The sequence below is a fragment of the Rutilus rutilus genome, assembly GCF_951802725.1.
Source record: "Rutilus rutilus genome assembly, chromosome: 3".
In the NCBI taxonomy this organism is placed as follows: domain Eukaryota; kingdom Metazoa; phylum Chordata; class Actinopteri; order Cypriniformes; family Leuciscidae; genus Rutilus; species Rutilus rutilus.
The window spans coordinates 5924889-5951546 of record NC_140211.1 but is presented as its reverse complement, the minus strand read 5'-3'; the positions used below and the strand labels follow the sequence as shown (position 1 = coordinate 5951546).

The window sequence follows — 26658 nt, the reverse complement described above, 5'->3', positions numbered from 1 at the left end:
ATCTGAGAGCTTTCTGACCCCACATAGACAGCAATACAGCGACCACTTTCAAGGCCCAGAAAGGTAGTAAAGACATCGTTAAAATAGTCCATGTGACTCCAGTGGTTCAACCTTAATGTTATGAAGCGATGAGAATAGCGTCTCTAAACACAGTGCAGCGCTTCCGGGTTCAGTGTTTGACGGGTTCTGGAACGACATGAAGGTGATTTAATTTTTTTAATTTTTGGGTGAACCAACCATTTAAAGAGCATTGATGTTACATTAAATAAACCAGTGGGAAATTCTGGCCCTTGAGATCCACTAGAGTTTAGCTCGAACCCTATAATGAAAAACACCAGAACAAACTCAAGATCTTCAGGATTACTAGAAATATACAGGAATTTGAGTTCGATCAGGGTTCTAACAATTGTTCAAAAGAGCAAATCCAAATAAGTAAAATTCCACACTTATTTATTTAGTAATTTGTTTATACAGAACATTTGATACAGAATAAAACTGGCATGTTTACTAATTACTGAGACGAGTGATCTAGAACAAGCAACATGAGATCATTGTCAAGCTATTGGAAGAACATACACAACCTTTTTTTTTTTTTTTTTTTTACAGTTTATGACAAAATAGTTTTCAAGGGTTTATAAACACAAAAATCACAAAAAATTGGGAATGTCCAATGATGAGTTCCTGATTTTTATATGAGTTTTATATTACTTTATTTGAGTTCCTGATTTTAATTTGTGATATAGGCAAGCAATAAGAGTAAAGAGCAAGAGTGCTGTTTTTCTTGGAAAAGCATATTTCAAGTATGATATTGTTATAGAACGGTTTAATAAACAAGTTAATTTTATGTTACTTACATTATAGACACATTGTCTTTTTTTTTTTTTGCTAAATGAAAATAGTTTTAAACAAAGCCACATGAGAACAGTTGCTCGTCTGAGCAACACGTAATGAAATAATTTCTGAAAGAATGATTTTAATTAGGGCTGCACGATTAATCGCTTGAAACCGCACCTGATTTGGCAAAGGCTGCGATTATTTTATGTGCAGATTGTCAGTGCAGAACGGCTGATCGGATGAGAAGGATGAGCTCAACTGTCGTTATGAAGTGAGTTTGGAGTAAAAGCATGTTATTAAATGTTGTCTTTTGTTGGACAAGAGGTTCATAAATGCTTCTCGTGTTTGAAAAGATGTTTGACACGTGTTGCTTTTTCAAATGCACGTTGTAAGTGACTCAAACTCACAGTGTTTACAGAGCCGTACATCAGTGATTTCATAATCGCGATTAATCGTGCAGCCCTAATTTGAATGAGGTTCAATGACTCACTCATTGACAGTGATTTTCCGCCACCTACTGGAGGATTTCCACTGCACTCTGGAGAACAAGGGAACTAAAAACAGATGTGCTAAAAACGGAAACATTTTTCTTTGTACAGATGACAACGTTATCAAAATGATCCCTATTCACACGGATCCGTAAAAAACGACTAATAACGCTGGATTACGCATGCCAGACAAGGAGCCCGTGGGACTACGGATGGAAATTAGCCTTTGGCTACAATCCGGCTTGTTTACATGCATGTATTACATGTTTGTTCATTAACATGCACTGTCCCAATCAAATAAATAAATAAACAGAAAAAGTAGTTGGCGATGTGACTTTGTAAACACATTATTTTACTATAGTTCACTCGAACTGAGCGCACAGGCCTATGGACACAAATTACATAATCTATAATGTTTTTTTTGTTTTTTTTTTATTCTAAGGATGTTAATCTTGATAATACTGTATCATTACTTTATCCTCTGGATAAATTTAATCTTCGCAAAGCCAGAAAGATTCATTAATCCCAATCTTAGAATGTTCTCCTCTGATATAAAGTCACTTTTACATCCTTTAAGAAAATGTCAAAACCTTTGAACACAAAGGCTTCGAAAACATATATCATCCTTGAGTCTGTTGTAAGGAACCTTTCATTTTAAAAAGCCTATAGACTAAATACGCAATAGCCTACGCATGTGCATGATGTCAAATTGGCACTTTTGTATTTACACGGAGATGATAAGGGTCTCGTTTTCAAAAACTTGCACTTTGAAACCCGTTTTTAAAAGTTTGCATTATAAAAAAAAGAAAGAATTTCGTCAGGCTCGTTTATTGCAGCTCATTAATATCAGGTTGGAGTTTCTTCCTCTGTTACGGTGAACTGACTCTGATCTTCAGCAGTTGAAACTGTGAAATACACACAAAAAAACATTTTCAACATTTACACGGACATGTCTTATGTTTCTTTTTTTTCACTCTTTCATGAATGACCATTATCTGTTTAAAAAAAAATATATATATATATACACACTGCTCAAAAAAATAAAGGGAACACTTTTTAATCAGAGAATAGCATCAAGTCAGTTAAACTCCTGGGATATTGATCTGGTCAGTTAAGTAACAGAGGGGGTTGGTAATCAGTTTCAGCTGCTTTAGTATTAATGAAATTAAAAGCAGGTGCACTAGATGGGCAACAGTGAGACAACCCCCAAAACAGGAATGGTTTTACAGGTGGAGGCCACTGACATTTTTTCCCTACTCATCTTTTCGGACTGTTTTTCACCAGTTTTGCATTTGGCTAGGGTCAGAGTCACTACTGGTAGCATGAGGCGATACCTTGACCCTACAGAGGTTGAGCAGGCAGTCCAGCTCCTTCAGGATGGCTCATCAATCCGTGCCATTGCCAGAAGGTTTGCTGTGTCTCCCAGCACAGTCTCAAGAGCATGGAGGAGATTCCAGGAAGACAGACAGCTACTCTAGGAGAGCTGGACAGGGCCGTAGAAGGTCCTTAACCCATCAGCAGGACCGGTATCTGCTCCTTTGTGCGAGGAGGAACATGATGAGCACTACCAGAGCCCTACAAAATGACCTCCAGCAGGCCACTGGTGTGAATGTCTCTGACCAAACAATCAGAAACAGACTTCATGAGGGTGGCCTGAGGGCCCGACGTCCTCGAGTGGGCCCTGTGCTCACTGCCCAGCACCAGGGAGCTCGATTGGCATTTCCCATTGAACACCAGAATTGGCAGGTCCGCCACTGGTGCCCTGTGGTTTTCACAAATGAGAGCAGGTTCACCCTGAGCACGTGACAGACAGGAAAGGGTCTGGAGAAGCCGTGGAGAATGTTATGCTGCCTGTAACATCGTTCAGCATGACCGGTTTGGTGGTGGGTCAGTGATGGTCTGGGGAGGCATATCCATGGAGGGACGCACAGACCTCTGCAGGCTAGACAATGGCACCCTGACTGCCATTAGGTATCGGGATGAAATCCTTGGATCCATTGTCAGACCCTATGCTGGTGCAGTGGGTCCTGGGTTCCTCCTGGTGCACAACAATGCCCGGCCTCATGTGGCGAGAGCATGCAGGCAGTTCCTGGAGGATGAAGGAATGATACCATTGAAGGGCCACCACGCTCACCTGACCTACATCCAATAGAACACCTCTGGGACATTGTGTTTCGGTCCATCTGACATCACCTGGTTGCACCTCAGACTGTCCAGGAGCTCAGTGATGCGCTGGTCCAGATCTGGGAGGAAATACCCCAGGACACCATCCGTCGTCTCATTAGGAGCATGCCCCGACGTTGTCAGGCATGCATACAAGCACGTGGGGGCTATACAAACTACTGAGTACCATTTTGAGTTGCTGCAATGAAATTTCAGCAAAATTGACAAGCCTGCTGCATCATTTTTTCACTCAGATTTCCAGGGTGTCTTTGAATTTAATCCTCTGTAAGTTGATCATTTTCATTTCCATCAAACGATGTGGCATCCTTTCGTTCATAACACATTACCCAGTCCAAATTAGTATACATATCCAGCATGATATTTTTCCCCATTGAGATCTGATGTGTTTTCAAAGTGTTCCTTTAATTTTTTTGAGCAGTGTATATATATATATATATATATATATATATATATATATATATATATATATATATATATATATATATATATATTGAGTGAGTGAGTGAGTGAGTGAGTGAGTGAGTGAGTGAGTGAGTGAGTGAGTGAGTGTGTGTGTGTGTGTGTGTGTGTGTGTGTGTGTGTGTGTCAGACAGAAGTTTTACCTCTCACTCTGTAACATTTATAAAGCAGCACGACTGTCGCTAGCAGATACGGAGAAGCGGCCAGAAGAAAACTGAGGATTTTGAGGACAGAAATCTGACCTGAATGTGACGCTGAAAAACAGAAACACAAGAACATTATTGAGCAACAAAGTTTTGTAAGTGAATTTAAAAGCTTTGCAATATTTTTTCCTCCTGTCTCATATTATTCCTCCACCATTTCCCTTTCAGAGCTCTGTATTAAAGGAATAGTTCATTTAAAAATTCATATTCTGCCGAAATTTACTGACCCTCATTTTGTTCAAACCTGTTTGAATTTCTTTCTTGTGTGGAACAAATATATATATTTTGAAGGATTTTTTTTTTTTTTTTTTTTAGTTACATTGTGTGGACAAAAACACAGATACATTTTTCCAAATAACTTATTTTATGATCCACAGAAGAAGAAAGTCGTACATGAGGGTGAGTAAATAAATAAAATAATAATAATAAAAAAAACGAATTAATAATTGATGAAAAGTTGTGGGATGTTGTTTATAAGGTGTCGATTTCACTAAATCTCAGTATTGTCATGATCACCAGCTGGAGAGCCCTTGATAGCCACCAGAGGGCACTCAACCCCAGATCAATGCCACTCTGTCATGGACTTCATTACCCATAATCCTTTGCCCGAACTCATCAGCACTCATTGTTTTCAGCTGTGTCTCATTAACCTTGTTAGGTCACCCTTTATAAGCCTGGTCAATTCAGTCATTCATTGCTAAGTGTTGCATGTGTCTTAACTGCATTTCTAAAAGTTTGTTTCCTGGATGTCCTGATTCTCTGCTCGTTCAGTTGGATTTCTCTGTTCGCCAAAGCCCTTATTCTCGGTTATTGTTTGCTTGTGTGCAGTAACGTGCGGTGAAATCTTGTCATGGGTAGGCTGTGACCTATCAATGTGGCATATGTTCATATATTCATTCAGTTAATGTAGCAACCCAAGTTCATATCAGGCATCATCACATCGCTGCCTGCATACAGCAAAGTCATATGTGAGGCTAATGCACAATCAAATCTAATAATCAAATTAATGGACACATCTATCTTATGACTTATACAACAAACAAATGTTTTGTGCGGGACACAGTAACGTTAAGAGAGGGAGGCGGCGCGGTGTCAGCGAACCGACTAGTCACTAGTTTGTATTAATGCCATGGTTCAACAAATAACGTAAAGGTTAAATAATAATTCACTTAGACTTTATTAGAAGCAATTGCGACTTTATTTTACACAATTCTGACTTTATATCTTGCAATTCTGACTTTATAACATGCAATTGCGACTTTATTTCACACAATTCTGACTTTATAACATGCAATTGCGACTTTATTTCACACAATTCTGACTTTATATCTCGCAATTCTGACTTTATAACACGCAATTCTGAGAAATAATGACAGAATTGCGAGATGTAAACTCGCAATTGTGAGATAAAAAGTCGCAATTATGTTTTATTCTGTGGCGGAAACAAAGCTTCCATACCTCCTGGCCTCTTCCTCCCATCCATCCCTGACGCGTACCGTCACGGTAGGACCGGCCCAGCTATCTGTATAGGCGCCGGCGGTGCCGCGGTAGCCTACCTGAGAAAACGTTTTGGAAAAGACGGGCTATGGACCCAACCAACTCTATAGGAGGAGAGGGGAGAACTCCCTCACATGGTACAACCCATGCAGAGGCTGCGCGCTGCGGTGTCAGAATGCGGAACGTCCGAACGTGTGTAGCCTAATGTAACGTGACAAATGTGAAAAAATAAATAAATAAATCCTCGACCGGCCCAAAAGGGAATTCTCCCGATTACCCACCCCGGGCCTGTTGCGCCGCTAGATCGGGAAGCGCGGATTGAGTGAGAGCGAGTGGATCACGTGACATGAAGCAAGCTCGGTCTCTGCCTCAATGTTGATAATTCAAGACAGCATGAGAACTGACTGCGCATGCGCAAACCTACGTAAACTACGTTCTATGGACCAAAGAGGCACTGCTAACCTCTGCCTCAATGGGCATGGCCTTGAATTTCCTGCATGAAACAATGGTTTTAGGAGCAAACAATGGCAAAATGAGTATATTATATGTGTATTCCTGAACATTTTTGTTACAAAAATTAATATTTTGAATAAAATAAATGCAATTAATAATGTGGTGAATTAATAAAGTTCTTGGAATTAATAAATGTAATGTCAACATTTCCTTTGGTGAGGCACTGCCTACCCTGCCTACCCTGACCGCACGTCCCTGCTTGTGTATGACCTTTGCCTGTTTATGGACTTTAATATAAACGGGCCAGCCGGGGCTAATAGTTTCCGACTGTGATCTAAGAGGCCATAATCAAACTGCATAAACTGGTATTTTTAATAATTTTACATATAAGGAGGATACACTTATTGAATCACGTCTGCTCTGATTAATTTGTGATCTCGTGGCTACTTTAAACAGCTCCAGCCCAAAAGAGCGCACATTTAGAAAGATATTGATACATCCTCATGTTCACGCCTCATTTTCTTTTCAGAGGATGACAGTTTCTATTAATGTTCCACTAAATAATGCGATCTGAAGAGTTTTGAGCGCTCCCTCCCGTCTCATTGCTGTTTTTGCTCCATCTAAAGCCACTTTTCACATTCGGTGTTGATCCGGCCCAGCCACTACAGAAATCGATTAAAATTCAAGCATATTTAAAGTGTGTATTTTGTGCTATTCCATAATGATGTTCTGAGGTCATTTGTATGTGAGTTTGTCAGCCTCAGCTTAACTCCTGCCCTGTCTGTGATACACTGTATTTTGTGCCAGTTAAGGCTTAGAAATAACAGTGGAGAAAAAAATAATAATAATAATAAATCCCACACAGACTAATCTATTTATATGAATGCAATGTATATTTTATGATGGTATATAGCCTATAATTAATGTATTACATAATTGTGTAATAAATGTTGTAAGAGCCAATTTAATCTGCTTTCAATTTGTATTATTATTCTCATCTTATTTCTGTTTTATGTGTAGTGCTGTATTATTCAAGAATTTACTTGCAGTTATCCTGTACTGCATTTACTCAAAGTTGTCCTTGTATAATTTACTTGAAGTTAGCTTTAAAGCCACTCCTCCTCATATGTTCATACAAGTATATGCTGTTTTAGCTAAAGGGATTGATGAGAGGAGAAACAGTTATCTCACCGTCTGGCTGTCAAATATGAGAAAATTGTCTAAATCGGAATCTAAGGAAGATATTATACGGATTTAAAACATGTAAGATTCCACAGGAATTGGAGACATTACATACTTGAGCGCTGTTTGGAAGAATTGGCCGAAAGAATTTCAAAGATGTTTCATGTTTTTGCCTTTTTGTGTTTGTGAAAATAAATGTGCAACACTTTAACGGACGCAATTTTTGATGCAAAAGACATTTCAACTCCTAATAGAAGAAATAAAAAGGTGGCTTTGATCCTTGTTTCTATAAATGTATTGGCTTGAATAAAAAAGGGGCTTCCGAATGTGTGTGAATCAATTATTTGGCCATAATACGCAGAAGGGGCAATATTACTATTATGAAAGTGGCTGGGTCTAAACCATGAGTTTATATATCTGTCAAAATATTGCGATACAAGCCTCGATACGAGCTTCACTGAAAGCTTCCGGGATTTCTCGACACACACTCCGAAGCCTCGGCACATAACGTAACATCACTAATAAATACTGAATGTAATGTATAATCCGACCAGTACATGACAAGTATATTTTGCATGTGATTTGATGGTTAAGCTTTCATTTATGTGAAACAATAAACACAAATGTCAATAACTGATTTTGATCCAGCAGAAATATGAGCCAGAGACTATAATATATGATAGTATATAATAATGGTGTGGCGTTTCTCATTAAATCATCTCACCGTTCAAGACTCCAGTGACTGAGATCCAGCTGTGGAGTGACTGTCCTCTCTCTGTTTTACAGTAGTAGAAACCCTCATGTGACTTTGAGACAGTAGTGATGCTCATCTCTCCTGTCGTCTGATTCTGGATCAGTGATCCGTCTTTATAGAAATCAGCGCTGAGGATCGAGGAGTTTGTAGATCGATGTAAACAGTGTAGAGTCAGAGTCTCTCCCTCAATCACAGGATCAACAGAACTCTCCAGAATCACCTCACCGTCTACAAACACAAGAGATGTGTGTTTAATACTGTAAATAATAAGAATACAGCAAAACAAATCATTAGAAATATACTGATATTATGAATTGTACTTTTTACCTCTAAAGCTTTCTTATACTAGTGTCGTGTAGTTTTACCAAATCTCATGAGAAAACGCAACTATTTTATGAGTAACCTATTGTTTTGTTTAAACCGTTGTTGTTGAAAAAAGTAAGCATTAGGAGCATTCATTCTTTGTTATTTCTTATTGGTTATTCAGTGTCACATGGGCACAGCGGATCACTTCTGCTGTCTTTATTGTGGATTGTTTGAGAGTGTTGGAAGAGGCGAGTAGCGGGAGCAAACTTTCTGTTGACCGTATTGCATCGGTTTGAATGCCATATCAAGCTTTATATAGCTTATCAAAATAAAATCAAAAGCAAGCAAAGTTCATCAGTCTTTTTGATGGAAATGACGACCGACTGCAAACGAGTCGCAAAGGATTATTCCTCTATAGCCTCTATGTGGCTTTTGGATGCCGTTAATAAGCATCAAGGTCCACCTTTAAACCCAACCATCAGTGGGGCACAAAAACATTATACTAATGAGATTGTACAAATTCATACACATTAGTCACCAATTTGACAAAATTTAAAATAGTTACAAATTGTCATGAGAGTTTGTTGGTTGTGTATCAGATTTTTAACCACTGGCATAAAAACACGTCCATTTTGCAGTTTAATCTGCCAATTTATATGGTAAGAAACTGTCTGATGAATGTGAAAAGTGACCAGTCACATTTTGCTTTGTTTATATGTGGTATTTAAGAGCAGGTTCATGTAACATCACAATAAATGAAGTTCCAAAACGGAGGAGCCTAAACATTCAGTCCTGTCAATCATCATTATGAGCGTATACAGTACAGGTCAAAAGTTTGGAATTTTTATATTTTTGAAAGAAGTCTCTAATGCTCATCAAGGCTGTGTTTATTTGATCAAAAATACAGAAAAAAAAAAAAAAAAAACAGTAATATTGTGAAATATTATTACAACTTAAAATAATAGTTTTCTATTTGAATATACTTTAAAAAATAATTTATTCCTGTGATGCAAAGCTGAATTTTCAGCATCATTACTCCAGTCTTCAGTGTCACATGTGACATCCAGTCTATCACATGATCCTTTAGAAATCATTCTAATATTCTGATTTATTATGAGTGTTGGAAACAGTTCTGCTGCCTAATATATTTGATGAATAAAAGGTTAAAAAGAACTGCATTTATTCAAAATAAAAAAAATATTTTCTAATAATATAAATCTTCTTTACTATCACTTTTTATCAATTTAACACATCCTTGCTGAATAAAAGTATTGATTTATAAAAACAAAAAAACAAAAAAAAAACACTGACCCCAAATTACTGACCAGTAGTGTATATTGTTGTTAAAGAAGATTTCTATTTTTTTTTAAATATATATATATATATATATATATATATATATATATATATATATATATATATATATAAGTCAGTCTGTCATCAGCTGTACAGAAAACAATTAGTGGAAAATGTCTTTAGACTGTAATTATAATTTAGGTTATAACATTAGACTAGTAGATGTCATGATTATAAACCGGACTCACCATGTACAGTGATGTTTCGAGGACGCCGTTTCTCTCCAGATTCAGACTCACACCAGTACACTCCAGTGTCAGATGTGCTGAGAGAGTCCATTACACATCCAGATCCTGTTTGTTTTGCACAAGTTTGTGTGTCTTTGTCTGTGTATCTTCTCACTGTCCATCCAGTAGAGTTACTCTGATCCTCACAGCTCAGAGAGAGAGAGTCAGATGAGAAGTGTTGACTTCTGCTGGGATTGATGACCAGAGACACTGAAGCAGAAACTCCTAAAAAAAGAGGAAAATGAGCACTTGCTCACACTAGTAGCTCAAGAATAAGCACTAGTGCTAAATGTAATCTAATACAGCGGTTCTCAACCTTCTGCAACTCATGGCCCATTAATGACTGATTAAAAACATTCTGAGGATCACCTTTCCAAATATGATAGTATGAACACAGAATAACAGAGAATTCAGAAAGAGCAATGATATTCTCTGCTGTTAATCTGTTATGCCACTGAAACAGACTCAAGTCAGCTATAGATGAAAACTGTCCTTATATAAAAAGACTTGTCAGGTTTACTCAGTAACAATAACAGGCTAACACACCTGTAACAACAGGTCAGACACACAAGAGGGGAACATTCTCTCTATTCATTAGCAGAAATGTTCAACAAAGTTCATTCACCCCAATTTACATACTGTAAGTATAATTTATCAAATACAATTAGCGATATTAACATGTTTAAAACAATATTCTTTTGGCTTCCCAACACCGGGTGTTTTGAGTTCATGTCTCTGCAGCTTTGATGGTTTTAGCGCCTCATTTGACAACATTTCTCCACATTCAACACACTGCGCCTTCAGCTTAAGGGAATTGCATACCGGACTATGGAAAGCCAAGAGGGCAATATCTGTCTTTGGAAACAAGTGTTTGTTTTATTGGCACACATCTCGGATTGATTTAAAGAATTAAACATATTTCCTCAACTAGGATTTCTTAGGACTTTTAGTATGTTGTTCTGGAAACCTCATAGAAATGATCTATGCTGGAAAAAAATATTTTACAATTAGTTCTATTTTTGGCTCCAAAATGAGTTACTTTGCCTGGACTATTAGTGTATTTACTAGTTGTCATATCAACGATATAGTGATAAATCTGTGGATGATATTACTGAACATTATTTAACCATAGTGTATAAAAGGCTCTGACATTTCTGGGTGCCTGCCGCTTTAAGACTCTTCTTCTGTGGTCACTTTGTTGTGTTTGTGTTTCTATATTGTAGAATTACCGTGCATTAACATGTGCCCAGCGTGATGAGTGAGAGATTTATAGTGATAGAACAATGTTTATGCTGTAAAACACTGTAGGAAATAATAAGTTAACTAGTGTGAGCCATCTGATGTCTATGTTACGTAGTAACGTTTATAACATTGAGTTAAGAAGAGTTAATCTCGTGCTCAGGAGACCATGTGCGGACGCTGTTGTGTAGTAGCCTTGTCTGGCCAGAGGATGTCGCCATTGCTCCTTCTGTAAACCCCTTTAATACAGTTTCATGTGAACTGGTCAGTGAGATAGGAGAAGCTCCTTATATTTCTCCAAAGAGTAATATCCTCGTTTATGTAATTGCAGATTATGTTTAAAGGGGCATAGCAATGTTTATTGATTTATTATTTACGTTGCATAGTAATTTAAGTACTGTAACTGTTTAAATGACAGTACCTAATGGTGATTTATTTGTTTTTTATCAGACTATAATGACAATACTGGATATTGTAATGTTCTGATGAGTATTGCTGGAGCTCAATACAGTTAAAAGAAGAAATGACATCTCCTCGTCTTTATTCCTGTGTCCTGACCGATACACCGTCCTGTTTACTGGCTGAAAACCTTGATGAACTAGCCCTACTAGAATACCTCACTAACACATAGCTAAAGTGCATTTCTTAAGGTAATTTTTCATGTTTTTTTTTTTTTGTGTGTTTATTTAAAATGATATATTATTTTAATCTCCAATCTATCATTTAACCGTTGAGATAGTTATTTAATGCTGATCTAACTAGCAGAAGACACTAGCAGGGTTTGAATCCCAGTTGTACAGACGGGGCATGTTGTCACACTGCATTACAATGAGCCTCTATTAGAACTATGATATTCTATTCGTAAGGGATAATCCACGGCTAGCCATGCATTAAAGGATTTTAATGCACGACGTAGAGGCGAAGAACCACCCGACGCGAAGCGGAGGGTGGTTGCCTCTACGAAGTGCATTAAAATTCTTTAATGCATGGCTAGCCGTGGATTATCCCGCTTATACCTTGGTTATTTGCCAAGTTAAAAATATGTTAAAGCTGTAACTGATGTTTACAGTGTAATTTTTTAACATACGTGTAAAAATGACGGTTATTTCTTAAGTTAAGGCTCGTCAGTTCTTGCACTCCGTCCGCTTTAAATAAAGTAGAGCCATCGGATTGCTTTTATTTGAATGAATTCACATTTATTTAAATTCATTATTAAAAGAGAGAGACAGAGAACTGAAGGAGAAGGAACAGAGAGAGAGAGAGAGAGATGCGCGCGCGAGTTACCTGTGTGCGTCGATCTCTTCTTTAAAGTCTAGCAGCTACAGTCCCCTCGTTGCTTAAGCATATAGCTAACTTAATGATTCTTTAATGGATTTATTACAATTATTTATGAATGACAGGCAACACTGATACAAATTAAACGATATTCAAAAATCATCCATTTAGCCTACCTAAACGTTTTCATATGCGTCTCTCACTCTGTTTGCAAGTGTATCTGTGTTACTATGGTTACCAATGTAGCGGATTAATTTCGAACTGTAATCAAACTGACTGGAACTACCTGTGCATTAAACGGTTTTACTGCACACCTTCCAGCCAATCAGAATCGAGTATTTAAACAGCCCATGGTATAATACACTTTTATCAATTCTATTGAGAAATCATGAGAAAAAGGTGAATAAAGACTGAGAAATTATTCATTATTATGTTTTGAACTATGCTTGATAGTTGCTGTGTGGTGTTTGTTGTAAATAAAAAAAAATATATATTTATTTTTAATTATTAAAAATGCCATTATTTTATATGAAAAAGTTAATAATTGTATTTTTAAAAAAAAATTTTGACAAAATATTTTAGTTTGTCTTGTATATTTTTTAATTAGATCTGATCACATTTTAAGGTGTCATGTGGTCATGTTACAATGTATGGGGTAAATCAATCAATAAAAAAAAAAAAAAAGAAGTATACACTGTATTAATCAAACAAAACCACATAATTGTACTAGACGTGTGAAATTAATGTGGGAAAAAATAAATACTCTGAACCCCGAGTGAATTTACACAAACTGAGAAAGTCAAAAGTATTAGGCTGTTCCCCGCTCTCTAGGGCTGCGTTCCAGTCCAAAATTGTCATGCCCTTCACTCGCTAACTTCCCTCCGTCTCGTTCACTCGGATGTACGTCATTGCTTTGCCCACTACTGGCGGAAACTGCAATGGGCTGAACTGGAACGTCTTAAACCCTTGACCACTGGGAATCAGCTGTGGAGTTTATTTATTATTTACATTTGTTTTCCCTTTAAGATTTTGTTTAATGCAGCATCCAAATGTTTATATTGTGTTTGGGTTGTTTTCAATTAAAAAAATTAGAATTAATATATCATAGAGTTGTCTGTTGTGGTGGTGATTAGACGAGATATGTGGTGACGTCACAATCGTACTGCATTGTGGGACATATAGGTGCCTAAAGTGTACATATGAAGTAGACTCGCTCCCACGGTCCAAATCAAGGGAACGAGGGTCTGTCCATATAAACTTCCCTCGTCCACTTCACGAAGTGGAACACACTTCAAAATGGCGGCAGGGATTCCCCAGAGGAGAAGTGCTTAGGGAAGTTCACAAGTGTGTGTCTAAAAGTGGACTGGAACGCAGCACCGATAATGAACTCTGAAAGATCTGAGATCATAATCAGCCTGTCACTGTATATAGAGATGATTACAAACTCTTAACTAACATAATCTGACTGAGTGTGAGACAACATAAGCGCAAATTACCTGTTTATCTACTCAATGTCTTCAGGTTAAAGTGATGTGATGAAATGATGAACACACTCACCTGATACTGTCAGTGTAACTCCATCACTGATCTCTGAGTTCTGTTGGGTTTCAGTCTGAGTTCCTCTACATCTGTACAGACCAGCATGAGACGGATCCACAGATGTGATTATATAGATCTGGTCTGTTCTTCTGCTGTGATCTTGATCTTTATACCAGCTGTACCTCCAGACTCCTGTCTCCTGTATGTCACATGTGAGAGTGACTCTCTCTCCTCTGAACACATGAACATCAGGCTTCACCTTCACTACAGGTTTGGGTCTCACTGTGAAATGTTTGAAGCTTTTAAAACTCAAAATTAAATTTCACTGGAAAAAATCTACAAAGTTATCATCATATAACAAATGTTAAAAAAAGGCCATACATAAAAAATAAACTTATTCAGCCTTATAATCTTTGCAAGCACAGACTGTTTTAGTTCAGACAATCTTTCTTTTTTAATTTATTGAAACCATCAAAAACAATATAATTCTTGTTCACAGTAATATACTTCTCAATAGTTTAATCAGTAATAAAAACTGTATAAAGATTAAAAGTTTAAAATAATAATGATTGCACAATCTGCACTAGAATGTAAATTGTGAATTGAAAGGAGAAGAACGACTCGCTGCTTCTTAGCGTCTGTTTTCATGGATCTGTGTCTCATGTCGAAGCTGCGTCCTCTTGACGTCACATTTATCGGCCGCATACGTCATAAAGAACGTCTTATTTCAGGACAGTCACCATTATAAAACTGAGCGTTATTGCTAGTGAAGTGTAAACTGTTGTAGTTTCCTCATGGGAATGTAATGGTCAGTTTACTGAGATGAAGAGCCTCATGACGTTTGCGGCAGATAAATGTGACCTCCGGAGGATTCAGCCTTCGAGATGAGACACAGCCGGTGACTCCAGGATTTGATGATCTGTTGAGATTGAGAATGTGTGTGTGTTGTTCACCATGAGCTCTGAGTGACTGAACTTACTCACAGCGGCCTTTCTGGAGCCCATAACCACGAGTGAGAAAGGTCTATATTAACACCAGTATTGGTGTCGGCCCGATACTGCGCTCTCATATTCATACTCATAAAAATGCTCCGATGCCAACAACCGATACTAATGCAGTGTGTGTACAGTGTGTGTGTCCAGACAAAGAAACTGACAACAGAGAGTATAATGGGGATACAAAAGCTGGTTAAAAAAGAAAAAAGATACAATAGAAAGTCATCTGAAGTAAATGTATCTAATTAGTGGAATATTAAACTAAACAGTAACGCCTATATTGCTGTTATGAGACGCACAAGCTTGTCGAGCGCATCCCTTTCTCACAGACATCAGTGGAAAGTTTGTAGTGAAAGTTTTTATGAGGACAATGATGTTCAACTCACCCTTCACAGAGAGATAAAGAGATCTTGATGTTGATGAGTTTGGTCTTCCATCTCTCTGTCCTTTACACCTGTACTGACCCTGATCAGACTCAGTAGCTCCTCTGATAGTGAGAGTGTCTCCGTTTACAGTGTAACGATAATCAGACGTCTGTAATATTACACTGCCTTTATACCACTCATATCTCCAGGGTTGTGACCAGTAATTTGCACTATGTGTCTGGTAAATTCTCCAGAACCAGTTACTGTAAGTCTCTATCACACACTTCAGATTGACTGTTTCTCCAGTGAATACAGATCTGTCTGGTGTCACAGTCACTGTAGATGTGGGTGAATCTGAGAAGAAAGACAAATATGTCAATATTTTATGTCACTAAATGGTTTCATTCAAATTCCGCTGAGAACTTTTAGAGCTTAAAGATTCTCTATAAACTCACTTTATTTCCACTAGTAAATGCAGTGATTATTAAACCTGTTCCTTTGTGTTTTGAGTGATTTCTGTCAAACATCTGTAGTTTATTTTCCTCTGTAAAACTCAGTAAAATGATCCTGTATTTCTGCTGTGAAATAACTGGACAGTCTGAACTTTCTGTCTCTGTTTCTGGTCACAGTGTTCAGAGTTTTGACAGTGACAGTCTTTCTTTTTCTTCTGCAGAACATCAGTGATCAGAGATGACTGTAAACTGACAGTAAACAGAGGCTGTGTGTTTTATTTCTAAACTGTGTCTCTGGACAGGATGATGGAGACTAAAATACTCTTCTTAGTCATGATTTCTGTCATATAGAGTAATTGGACTTATTTTATGACACATTTATGGTGCTTTTGTGTCCTTTTTAAACTCTAAAAGTTCACCATCTCATTATTATAGCGATCAGCACATTATAAATATATTTTAAAAAATCTAAAGAAGAAAAATTTACAGATTCGGAACGACATGAGGAAGATTAAATTATGACAGTATTATAATTTTCAGGTGAGATAATGAAAGTTGATCAACTGTCTATCAAACATTAGAATTAAGATTAATTTCATCCAACACTCAAAGTTTCAACATTCATAATCAGAGACAGAACGACGACAGGATCATCTGAAAATCAAAGCAAAGCTGCATTTGTATAAAAACTTCAGTAAGTGCACAAAACGATATTTATGGAAATATGTACAAATATTTTTTTTAATTAAAGTGTATAACGGCCAATAACACAGCACTTATTTTAGCTGTTTCTCAGGTCTGTGTTCACATGCGTCAGACAGACGTCTTTATCTGTTATAAGATCACACTTCAAGTAAAATACTTCAGCTTTACAATGTATTTCAGATCTCTGCATTCAGTTTCATTCAGTTTTGCTCCTTCAAGTTTGAACACAAAAAATTAAGTCAGTCTAAAGCACAGCATTTGTGCAAAGATTCACAGATTTCCAGTAAGTGCAGTCAGCAATACAATAATTAAATATAATAATATAATAAATAATTTTAGCTGCTGGTTCATATCATGTGTAATGAGCGCAGTGTTTTTATGATGGTGTTTAAATACTTTAACTATTACAATAGGTTTTAAGAGCTCTGCGTTCAGTTCTGTCTTTCTCAATCTGGTTTAAACACAAGAACACGTCGTCTGTGAGAGAATTAAACAGAATTAACCCTCAAAAGAGGAGTGAGAACCGCATTATTAGTGTGAACGTAACATCCCAGTCAAAGGCTCTCGATTGTATTTGTGATCATAAATAGGACAGAGAGTTTAGGAGGACAGTGATGTTGAACTCACCCTTCACAGAGAGAGAAACAGCATAGCTTGATGTTGATGAGTTTGGTCTTCCATCTATCTGTCCTTTACACCTGTACTGACCCTGATCAGACTCAGTAGCTCCTCTGATAGTGAGAGTGTCTCTGTTTACAGTGTAACGATCAGACGTCTGTAATATTACACTGTCTTTATACCACTCATATCTCCAGTTACTGTGATCAGAGTTTATCACACACTTCAGATTGACTGTTTCTCCAGTGAATACAGTACTGACTGCTGGTGTCACAGTCACTGTAGATGTGGGTAAACCTGAGAAGAAACAAACATAAAGACTCAAACTGCTCTTTCAGGGAATAAAACTGATTGTCCAGAAGGACCTTCGGTTGTAGACGCTGGTTGTAATGGGAATGTTGCTGGTATAAACCCTGCAGTGAATGAACTGTTAAACATCACTATTGTGTCTTTGAGCAAAGCATTTGACCAGCGGTTTCCAGAGGGGTTTAGTTCATGGTACCATTCTCTGACAGAAATACACGACACTGGTCTTGGTCATATGGTGATAAATATACTTTAACCACAACCATAACCAGCTAACAGGGAATGTTATCATAACTTTGGCTAACGTTAAGGATTTCTCAAAGTTATGAACAAAAATTATTCCAGTAACATTAATAAAATGTGTGTTCAATGTTATCTGGTCTGTAATAACGTTCTCAAAATTAGCACAAAAACTGTAGTTTCTTCATCTTTAACACTCTTGGACCCATTTAGACATCGAGTTCATTCAACACTGAGGATTTTGCTGTGAATCACGTCACTTGTAAAAAAGGCATGGGAACTATTAAAAAACGAGTGCAGAAGTTATTCAATTAAATATGGAAAAGAACAGGCTAAAAAGAGAGTACAAATTCATAATAACATATTAAGCAAAATTAATGACCTTCTCAAAAAACCACTGCTGTTAACCGTTGCCAGTGCGCCCGCGCACTGAAGCGTTATTTATTTATTTAATTCAAAATTACTATCAGATTTAATGTTATACCTTGACAAACTATACATAATTAAAAAGATATAATACTCAAGTTTCAGTATTTGACCACTATTGTATTCTGAGAAACTCATAGTGACAGTTATGTCTTAATTTGTGTCAGGAGTTATGAAATGAAAAAATGAGTCGATACCTTTAATATGAATTATGCGCGTCAGCCGCTTTCATTCATAAAAAACTCCGTGCTGTCGTCATGACAGCGATACACAAAACAACGTCCTTCAGGGCTTTAGCTCAAAAATGTGCAGATTTGGAGAAATATTGATAGATTCTCATAGATTTACATCATATTTCTATAGACAGGAATAATATTTATTGAATTTATACCCAAATGCGTCGATGTAATCTTTATGAGCATTTGGTATTCCGATACTGTGTTTTTTAATTCATACCAATAGCCTGAGGGCGCTATATGCACAATAATAGTCCATATATGGAACATGAAGAAGAGCCATGACCATGTGACATTCCAGGACGTCGCTGATACACACAAAGCTAACAAGAGATCGCTGTAACATGCAGATACAGATGTTTGAAGACAATAAACATGATTGCACTGATATTTGAGTTACCTGTGTTTTTCAAGCCATGCCAGGTATTTTCATAATAATAGATTATATTTATAATGTAATGCTAATCTATATAGACTATCATTGTGCAGAACACTATCCAATAGTATATTTTCTGTCTGATTTTTTTTGATCTGAAGCCAAATTAGATCACAGAAGATTATTTAAAATACTCAACGTGCGTTAAAAAGTAAGTTTAGAGCACAAACATGGTTTTAATCTCATAAATTGTCGTGTATTGATGGTGTGCTAAGCTAACATGCTAGCTAGCCCTAGGTGCACCTGCTACCTAGAAGTTATACTTTTATTATTTTTTGAATGCTACCTGAAATGTGTCTTTATTCAAGAAATGCATTTGATACAGTTTAAAATGTGGGGTAAACTTTGAGAAAAGAAATTAGGGACTGAAACCCTATGAATAGCCTGTGAATAGCCAGTCGTTAGTAGCTATAATGCAGACAAAAGAAATGCATATTTCGAGCCATAACCAGGCTGGAGAGGTGTGAATGTGTGCAGGGGGAGACTGAGACTGAATGGGGATCGTCTGCACCACAAAACAATAGAGACAATATACTGGATAGATGGTTAGAAGATGACAATAAACATCAGTAGCATTTTAGCGTCAAATCAAAATAAAGTCATTTGACATGGTCTTGAAAAACATTTAACTAAATACAGAGTTTTGGACTTATTATCTTCAGATTTTAAACATAGAATGTTTAGACATATGGCTTTAGCTGTAGTGCATTTCTAGATTGCTCCAGTGCCAACTTCAATTTTATTTTCATGAGGATATTTCATAAAAAATAATTTCTAATAATTTTACAAAACTTTGAAGCTATTTATAACAATTTTTGTCATTATGACAATAATTAATTCTACATTTACAATAAACTGCCAGGTGTCAGCTTTCAAATGAGATCATACTTGTGCTTTTAATGCAAAGGGTTCATGAACTGTATCTGTTTCAGTTTGGGTATGTCATTTCTGGGGATTTTTCAAAAGTGGGGTTGCAGCTTAACAGGTTAATGAGGAGGAATTAATAAATCTTCATGATTTACAAGAGAATCTTGATAAACTTTATATAGAAAGAGCAGGAGGAGCCTTTATAAGATCAAGAGCCAAATGGCTTGAATATGGTGAAAAAAATCATTTTTTTTTTTTAATTTAGAGAAAAATCGTGGTCATTCAAAAAAAATTATAAATCTTTTTGTAAACAACTATCTTACTTCTGACAGCCAAATTATACATTCATATATATATGATTTTTATAAAAACCTTTACTCCTCATCATTCAATGGTAGTGAATGTAAATCATTTTTTGATAGAGTTGATCAGTTTACACCTAAAATATCTTCCCATAGTTTTAATAGCTGTGAAAATCCTATAACTTTAGAAGAGTTAGATTGTATTTTATCCAAATCTCCTTTAAATAAAAGTCCTGGTCCCGATGGCTTGCCATTTGAATTTTATAGAACTTTTTGGAAAGAATTAAGAGAATTGATTTTCACTGTATTTAAAGATTGTTTAGGTTCTGGTGAATTAATAGAAACTATGAAACAAGGTCTTATTACACTTCTACCAAAACCAAATAAAGATAATCGTTACATTGAAAATTGGCGGCCTATCACTCTCCTAAATTCTGATTATAAATTGTTAACCTCGTTATTTGCAAAAAGATTAAAACCTTGTTTAGAAGATATTATTTCAATAACTCAATCAGGTTTTATTAAGGGTAGACATATTTCTAATAATATACGTCTTGTATTGGATATGATGGACTACTCTGATCTTATTGAAGCCGGAGCCATTATTCTGTTCCTAGACTTCTATAAGGCATTTGACTCTATTGAACATGAATTTATATATACAGCCTTAGATAAATTTGGATTTGGATTTAAATTTAAGAATTTGGTCAGAACTATATATAGAGGTATAAACAGTAGTGTTTCCCTAGCAGAAGGTACATCTAAGCGTTTCGTACTTAGTAGAGGTATTCGACAAGGTTGCCCGATTTCCCCCTTTTTGTTTTTAATTGCAGCAGAATTATTGAATCTTTATACTGTAAATTGTATCAATGTTGAGGGTATAAGAATAGGTGATGATGTTATTTTAACATCTCAGTTAGCAGATGACACTTGCATTTTTCTTATAGATGAAAACCAGGTTTTGAGTGTTTTGAAAGGACTGGATCTTTTCTCAAAAGCATCAGGCCTCCTAATCAACACAGACAAGAGTGAAATACTTGCTGTTCATGACTCTAACAAAACTGTTATCAATGGTATTAAGGTCAAGCAGTCAGTGAAATATCTCGGCATAACAATTAAAAAATCAGTGAAGGAAAGACTGGACATCAACTTTACCCCTAAGCTACAGAAAACAAAAAAACATTTTTAACAGATGGCTTCAAAGGGACTTAACTATAAAAGGAAGAACTTTGCTTTCAAAAGCAGAAGGAATCTCAAGATTGGTGTACTCGGCTTTATCGTTATATGTGGACAAAAGAACAGCAATGTCAATTGACTCTCTCTTATTTAAATTTATTTGGAAAAACAAGACTGAATACATCAAAAGGAAAACCATGATTAGGGACCATGCTGAGGGAGGCTTTAATGCTATTGATTTCACAACTCTCAATCAGGTGTTTAAAATCAACTGGGTCAAACAATGTATGCTTGGTGGAAATGCTCCCTGGTTTTTCATTCCAAGTTTATTATTTAACCGCTGTGGTGGTTTAAAGTTTTTGCTAAGTTGTAATTTTAAATGTAATAAGTTACCTATCCATTTATCAGATTTTCACAAGCAAGCACTGGATTCTTGCAAATTGGCTTTTAAACACAATTTTTCACCTCACAAATGCATTGTATGGAATAATCAATATATACTATATAAAAACAGGACGGTATTTAATAAAGAATGTGTAGAAAAGAATATAATATGTATTTAAAAATTTATAAACACGGATTGGACTCTAATTAGTTATGAAAAATGTAGTAAGGAAAACAGTATTAATATTACTCAAAGAGAATTTTTGAGAATAATCAATGGTATTTCACCTAAACTTCTACAGCTTATCAAATCATCCTTACAATACTCTCCTTTAAAGGAAGACAGTCCTCGATTAATGATAGATGGTATTGAATTGTTAGATAAAAAATGCAATAATATTTATATCAGAAGAACATTACTCTCTATAAGTAGTATTTCTCCTAAAGCAGTGTCTTCATGGAAACGGATATATCCTTCTTTATCTTTATCTTTATCTAACATATGGTCTATTCACAATAAGTTTGTGATACCAAACAAAATAAAAGAAGTTCACCTTAAAATCCTTCATAATTTTTACCCCATGCAAGGTATTTTTATCTAAATTTATGGATATTCACCCAGAATGCTCTTTTTGTGGATCTGAAAATGAATCAGTGATTCATTTGTTTTTTAAATGTCCCTTTACATTTTGGAATGAGATTTCAAGGTTGATCTTTACATCCTTTAATAACCTTATTGACATCACTGAAGAAATGGTCCTGTTTTTGTCATGTAACACTGGTTCTGTTCCTTTAAATAATGCTATTAAAATCCTGTGCTTGCTTGGAAAAGGTCATATTCATAAGTGTAAATTTACAGCTTCAAACCCAAATTTTATTGCATTTTGCTCTGAATTAAAAAGTTTTGCTGAATCCCTCTGTAAATTAAATCAAAACAAAAAAACAGTTAAAACATACCAGATTTTAAATAAGGTTTTGAATCACCAAATTGAGATATAATCTTTTGATGAGCTTTCCTACCCCTTACTTGAGTAAAAAGGTATTTATTTATTTATTATTTATTTGTCTATGTATTATTATTATTTAATCTTTGATATAAGTGTTATTGTATTTTATTATTATTTTTTGTTGTTGTTGTTTTATCTGGTTTTTTTTATTGTTTTTTTATTCTGTTATTATAAATCCCTCGTAACAGATTGTTTGTTCCTATTCATTGATATCTTTCGTTTGAATTTAATACTATGTTTTCAAATGTCAAATGTTACTGGCAAAATGTTAATAAAAAAAAAATAAAAAAAATACAAAAAAACTTGTAAATAAGGCCCCCTTGTGGCCGCTAAGCATCAGACACTTTACTGTGACTCTCTCTCCTACTGGAAGACGCCTCGCTTCACCTGGACTCGCTTCACAGGCTCGCTGCACGCTGGTGGCATTCTGTCCGAGACTTTTACCAGTAGTGTCCGCTAATCGCACAGACTTACAACCTGCCTTGATACAACTGTCCTATTTTAGTGTGCGTCTTTACAAGTAAGAATCGGCATTTCGTTGTTATTTTACTGTCATTGCTAAGGCTAGATTGGTAGTGTTTTGTCTGTTCAGTGTTGCTAAATGTAAGCTCAGGCTTTTCCTGCTCGGCTAGGCCTCGTGTCGTGATGCTTCTTTCTATCGATGTATTATAGGTTGTCACTTGGGCATTATCTTTGGTTATACATTGTAGAATACCAGTTAAGCACCCTCTGCGCATAGTTTGTAAGCTATTCGCCTTCAATCCAGTTAATTGCCTCCCGCATGTACACTGGTCATCACGTGACACCTCTCGGCGCGGCCTGGTGTAGTTATTTATGCGACCAGCAGAGGGAGCCATTGTATTGCGAATGGTTTATCCTTTCTCATTGTTATGGTTGGAGCTGTTTAGACCCACAGAACAGCCTTTTTCATTCTTTTAAAGCCAGTTTCAGCCATGTTAAAATATTATTGAATTTTATTCCTGCAATATTATTAGAATAGGATACAGTTAATACAAATAGAGGTTTGTTGCATGATCATTCATTTGCATTCAACAATTTTTTTTATTATTATTATTTCTTTCATCTGTTTCAGAACCACACATCAATGTACATATTCAATCATGCAGTTGTAAATTCAGTAAATACTTCCGATGAAAAAATCTTGTGTGATTCTGACCGATCACCCGCTGTGAGCTCTACCTAACGATCCACAAACTAAATCAAAGAAGCCAGTCTTCTTCTGCACATCATTATAACTTTCCCTGTTGGATTAATTAAAGTATTTTTGAGGAGGACTTTTGAGTTGTTAATACAAATTTGGGTAAAAGAATATTTCAGGAACATCAAACTAACCTTACACAAAAAAAAAAAAAAAAAAAAAAAAGCAGCTCCACTAGCACTAAGAAAAATGGACACTTTAAAGTTTCCATCACCAAAACTAAATGTTTTAAAAAAGTTCTTAGAACAAAAATGTGTAATCTGTGAAAACACTCTGGTCTGGGTTTGTGGTTTTGACTTCAACACTAATAATCTGTAAATCACGTCATTCTCTCTGACTTCAGTACAAAACTCATCAGAACTGCTCAAGTCCTTTTCTATTCTCATGATACTCATGAATATCTCCTGTAACCATAGTGACAGTGACTAAATATCAAAGATGGAGACGCTTATAACACTGGAAAGTCACAATTTACATGAATTTATAATGAACTAAAACCTCCACAAAACACACACACACACACACACACACACACACACACACAAGACGTGCAGTTATTGAATAATTACTAAAAAGTGAACTGTCAGTCCTCTTATAACAGCAGATGTGGTTGAAAATTATAAGTGATGATCAATAAACAGATGTGAATATGAAGACTCACCTGATACAGTCAGTGTAACAGCATCACTGAGGTCTGTCCATGAGCCTGATCTCTCTCCTCCACAACTGTATTCACCACTGCGATACACATCAGCTGTGAAACTGAACTCTGTTGTTGTTGTATATGTATAGTCAGTGTTTCCATCTTTAATCCATCTGTATGTCTGAATGTCTCCTCCTCCCTGTATGTCACATGTGAGAGTGACTGTCTCTCCTATGAACACAGGCTGATCTGGCTTCACCGTCGCTACAGGTTTCACTGAGAAACAGAAGTAAATATTGAAAAGCATCGCAGTATCAAGATCTCTATCATGAACTCAAAACTTCATCAGGAGAAAAACACTTAAATTAAAAACCTAGTTTGCTTATAAATTGTAATGATTACATCAAAAATGTATGTGTTGGTAAAAACTAACTGAAACTGATATATTTATCCAGTCTGAATGTCTTTTTATTATTGCTCTCCCAGTTCTGACCAGTAGATGATGCTGTTTACAGTCTGAGTGTTTAAAGATCTGAACTGAACTTACTAACTTCAGTCTGTCTGTTCTCAAGCCCTTTTCTCTTCCAGCCCTTCAGCTAAACCACACTGAGTGAATAAAGCTCAGCATTGGTGCTCAAGATCTTAATGACACACAGTCAATAATTAATATTGCAGCAAGAACTCAGAAACATGCAAATAAAACTCATTTCTGTTTTATACAGTGGATTATGATCTTTTGAAATCAATGTCTGACTGAACTACTTTACAGCTGCAAGACTGTTTGATTGATTGAATAAATAGCAGATTTCTGTGATGTTTTGCAGCATAAGGAACTACAGTCAGATGATTCTGTGAAATATGCAAAACATGAACATAAAACATCAGCAAACAGACAAATGTGGGATCCTGATGAAGACAAATAAACTACTACAACACAATTCACATTAGTTAAAATCTAAAATGTACTGCAGTAACGGACAGTACCTTGACTGAGTCCAGAGTGAACGAGGGACATCAGCACTAAAAGCAGAAGAAACAGATATGAAGCTTTTCCATTCATTCAACACAATGTAAATCACACACTGAAACATGTCTAGAGTTTATTCTACATGAACTGAAAGTGTTTTTCTGTTGTGATGCTCATTCAGGAGAACTGATGGATTATTGTCCAGCATTCAACATCGTCACACACGATGACGTCACAGGACTCGTGAACTGATACGAGAGTCGATTCAGTGATTCACTGTTTGATTCACTGATTCACTGTTTGATTCACTGTTTGATTCACTGTTTGATTGACTGATTCACTGTTTGATTCACTGATTCACTGTTTGATTCACTGTTTGATTGACTGATTCACTGTTTGATTGACTGATTCACTGTTTGATTCACTGTTTGATTCACTCATTCACTGTTTGATTCACACAACCACTGAGCTTCACAACATACAACATTATATGACATTATACTCAAATAAATGTGATGTCAGTGTATTTCTGTAACTCTCTTAGTTCTTCTTGTTCTCTTGTTTTGTGTTTGTTTGTTTAAGTTTTGTATTTTTTTTAAATATTTGCTCCCTATTGAATGTTGCCTGTATAACATGTTTCTGACCCTAACATGAAGGACACTATTAAAAATGTATAAATAATATAGAATCATGCACCTTTCACACAACTATAATGCATTATATCACAGTACATAAAGATACACTTTATGAATAAAGACACTTTTAAATATTAACATGAATGTGATTAACGTTTCACATCACTGATTCTTCACTGGAACAGAACAAGCTTCAGAACCAAATCAGGTCAAAGTGTTTGAGACACACGACATCACTTCCTTTTTGCTGTCGGCACCATCAACTTCATTGTGACTTTATAGTGGCTGCAAAAATAATTTGGACACTTAGTGTTTCATATATAGTACACTTTAATTTAATTAATTTTAATTTTTAATAAAAACATAATTTGGTGCTTGGGATTTCTCATGGATTCACTTTGAATTTTACTTTTTTGTATTTTCTTTTTTGAAAAGAAATAACAGTTTATAATATTCCTGCACACCCCTAATTGTGACTTTATAGTAAAATAATGTGGATATAGTGTTAGCCTACAGCTGAAATTAACCACAACCAGAGAGAAAACCTGCTGCAAGTGACCTCGTGCTTCTGGTCTAAGAGTATTTTCACACCTCGTGTGTTTCAGCACTTCAAGAGCTCTCGCCTCGGCAGAAATAATTCATAGGTCAACACTAAATGATCTCAGTTCCTCCTAAAGGACCCA

The 26658-nt window shown here is 36.0% G+C and overlaps 2 protein-coding genes across 2 annotated transcripts in view; both read right to left on the bottom strand.

Moving 5' to 3' along the window:
- Window positions 1-25388, bottom strand: part of LOC311287725 (Fc receptor-like protein 5) — a gene marked incomplete at its 5' end in the record, with an annotated part of 100377 nt that extends 74989 nt beyond the window's left edge. The window contains 2 exons of the mRNA XM_084404755.1: window positions 24392-24649; window positions 25358-25388. Of these exons, the coding sequence (XP_084260881.1) occupies window positions 24392-24649; window positions 25358-25388 (289 nt within the window). The remainder of the gene's footprint in view (window positions 1-24391; window positions 24650-25357) is intronic.
- LOC311288337 (Fc receptor-like protein 5) lies at window positions 363-17672 on the bottom strand (the record flags this gene model as incomplete). Its single annotated transcript, XM_084405677.1, has 8 exons — window positions 363-2227; window positions 4109-4207; window positions 8025-8282; window positions 9905-10168; window positions 14015-14278; window positions 15378-15710; window positions 17141-17428; window positions 17645-17672. 8 exons carry the CDS (start codon window positions 17670-17672, stop codon window positions 2169-2171), a joined length of 1593 nt encoding a protein of 530 aa, XP_084261803.1. The 3' UTR covers window positions 363-2168.
- Window positions 25389-26658: the final 1270 nt, after the last annotated feature.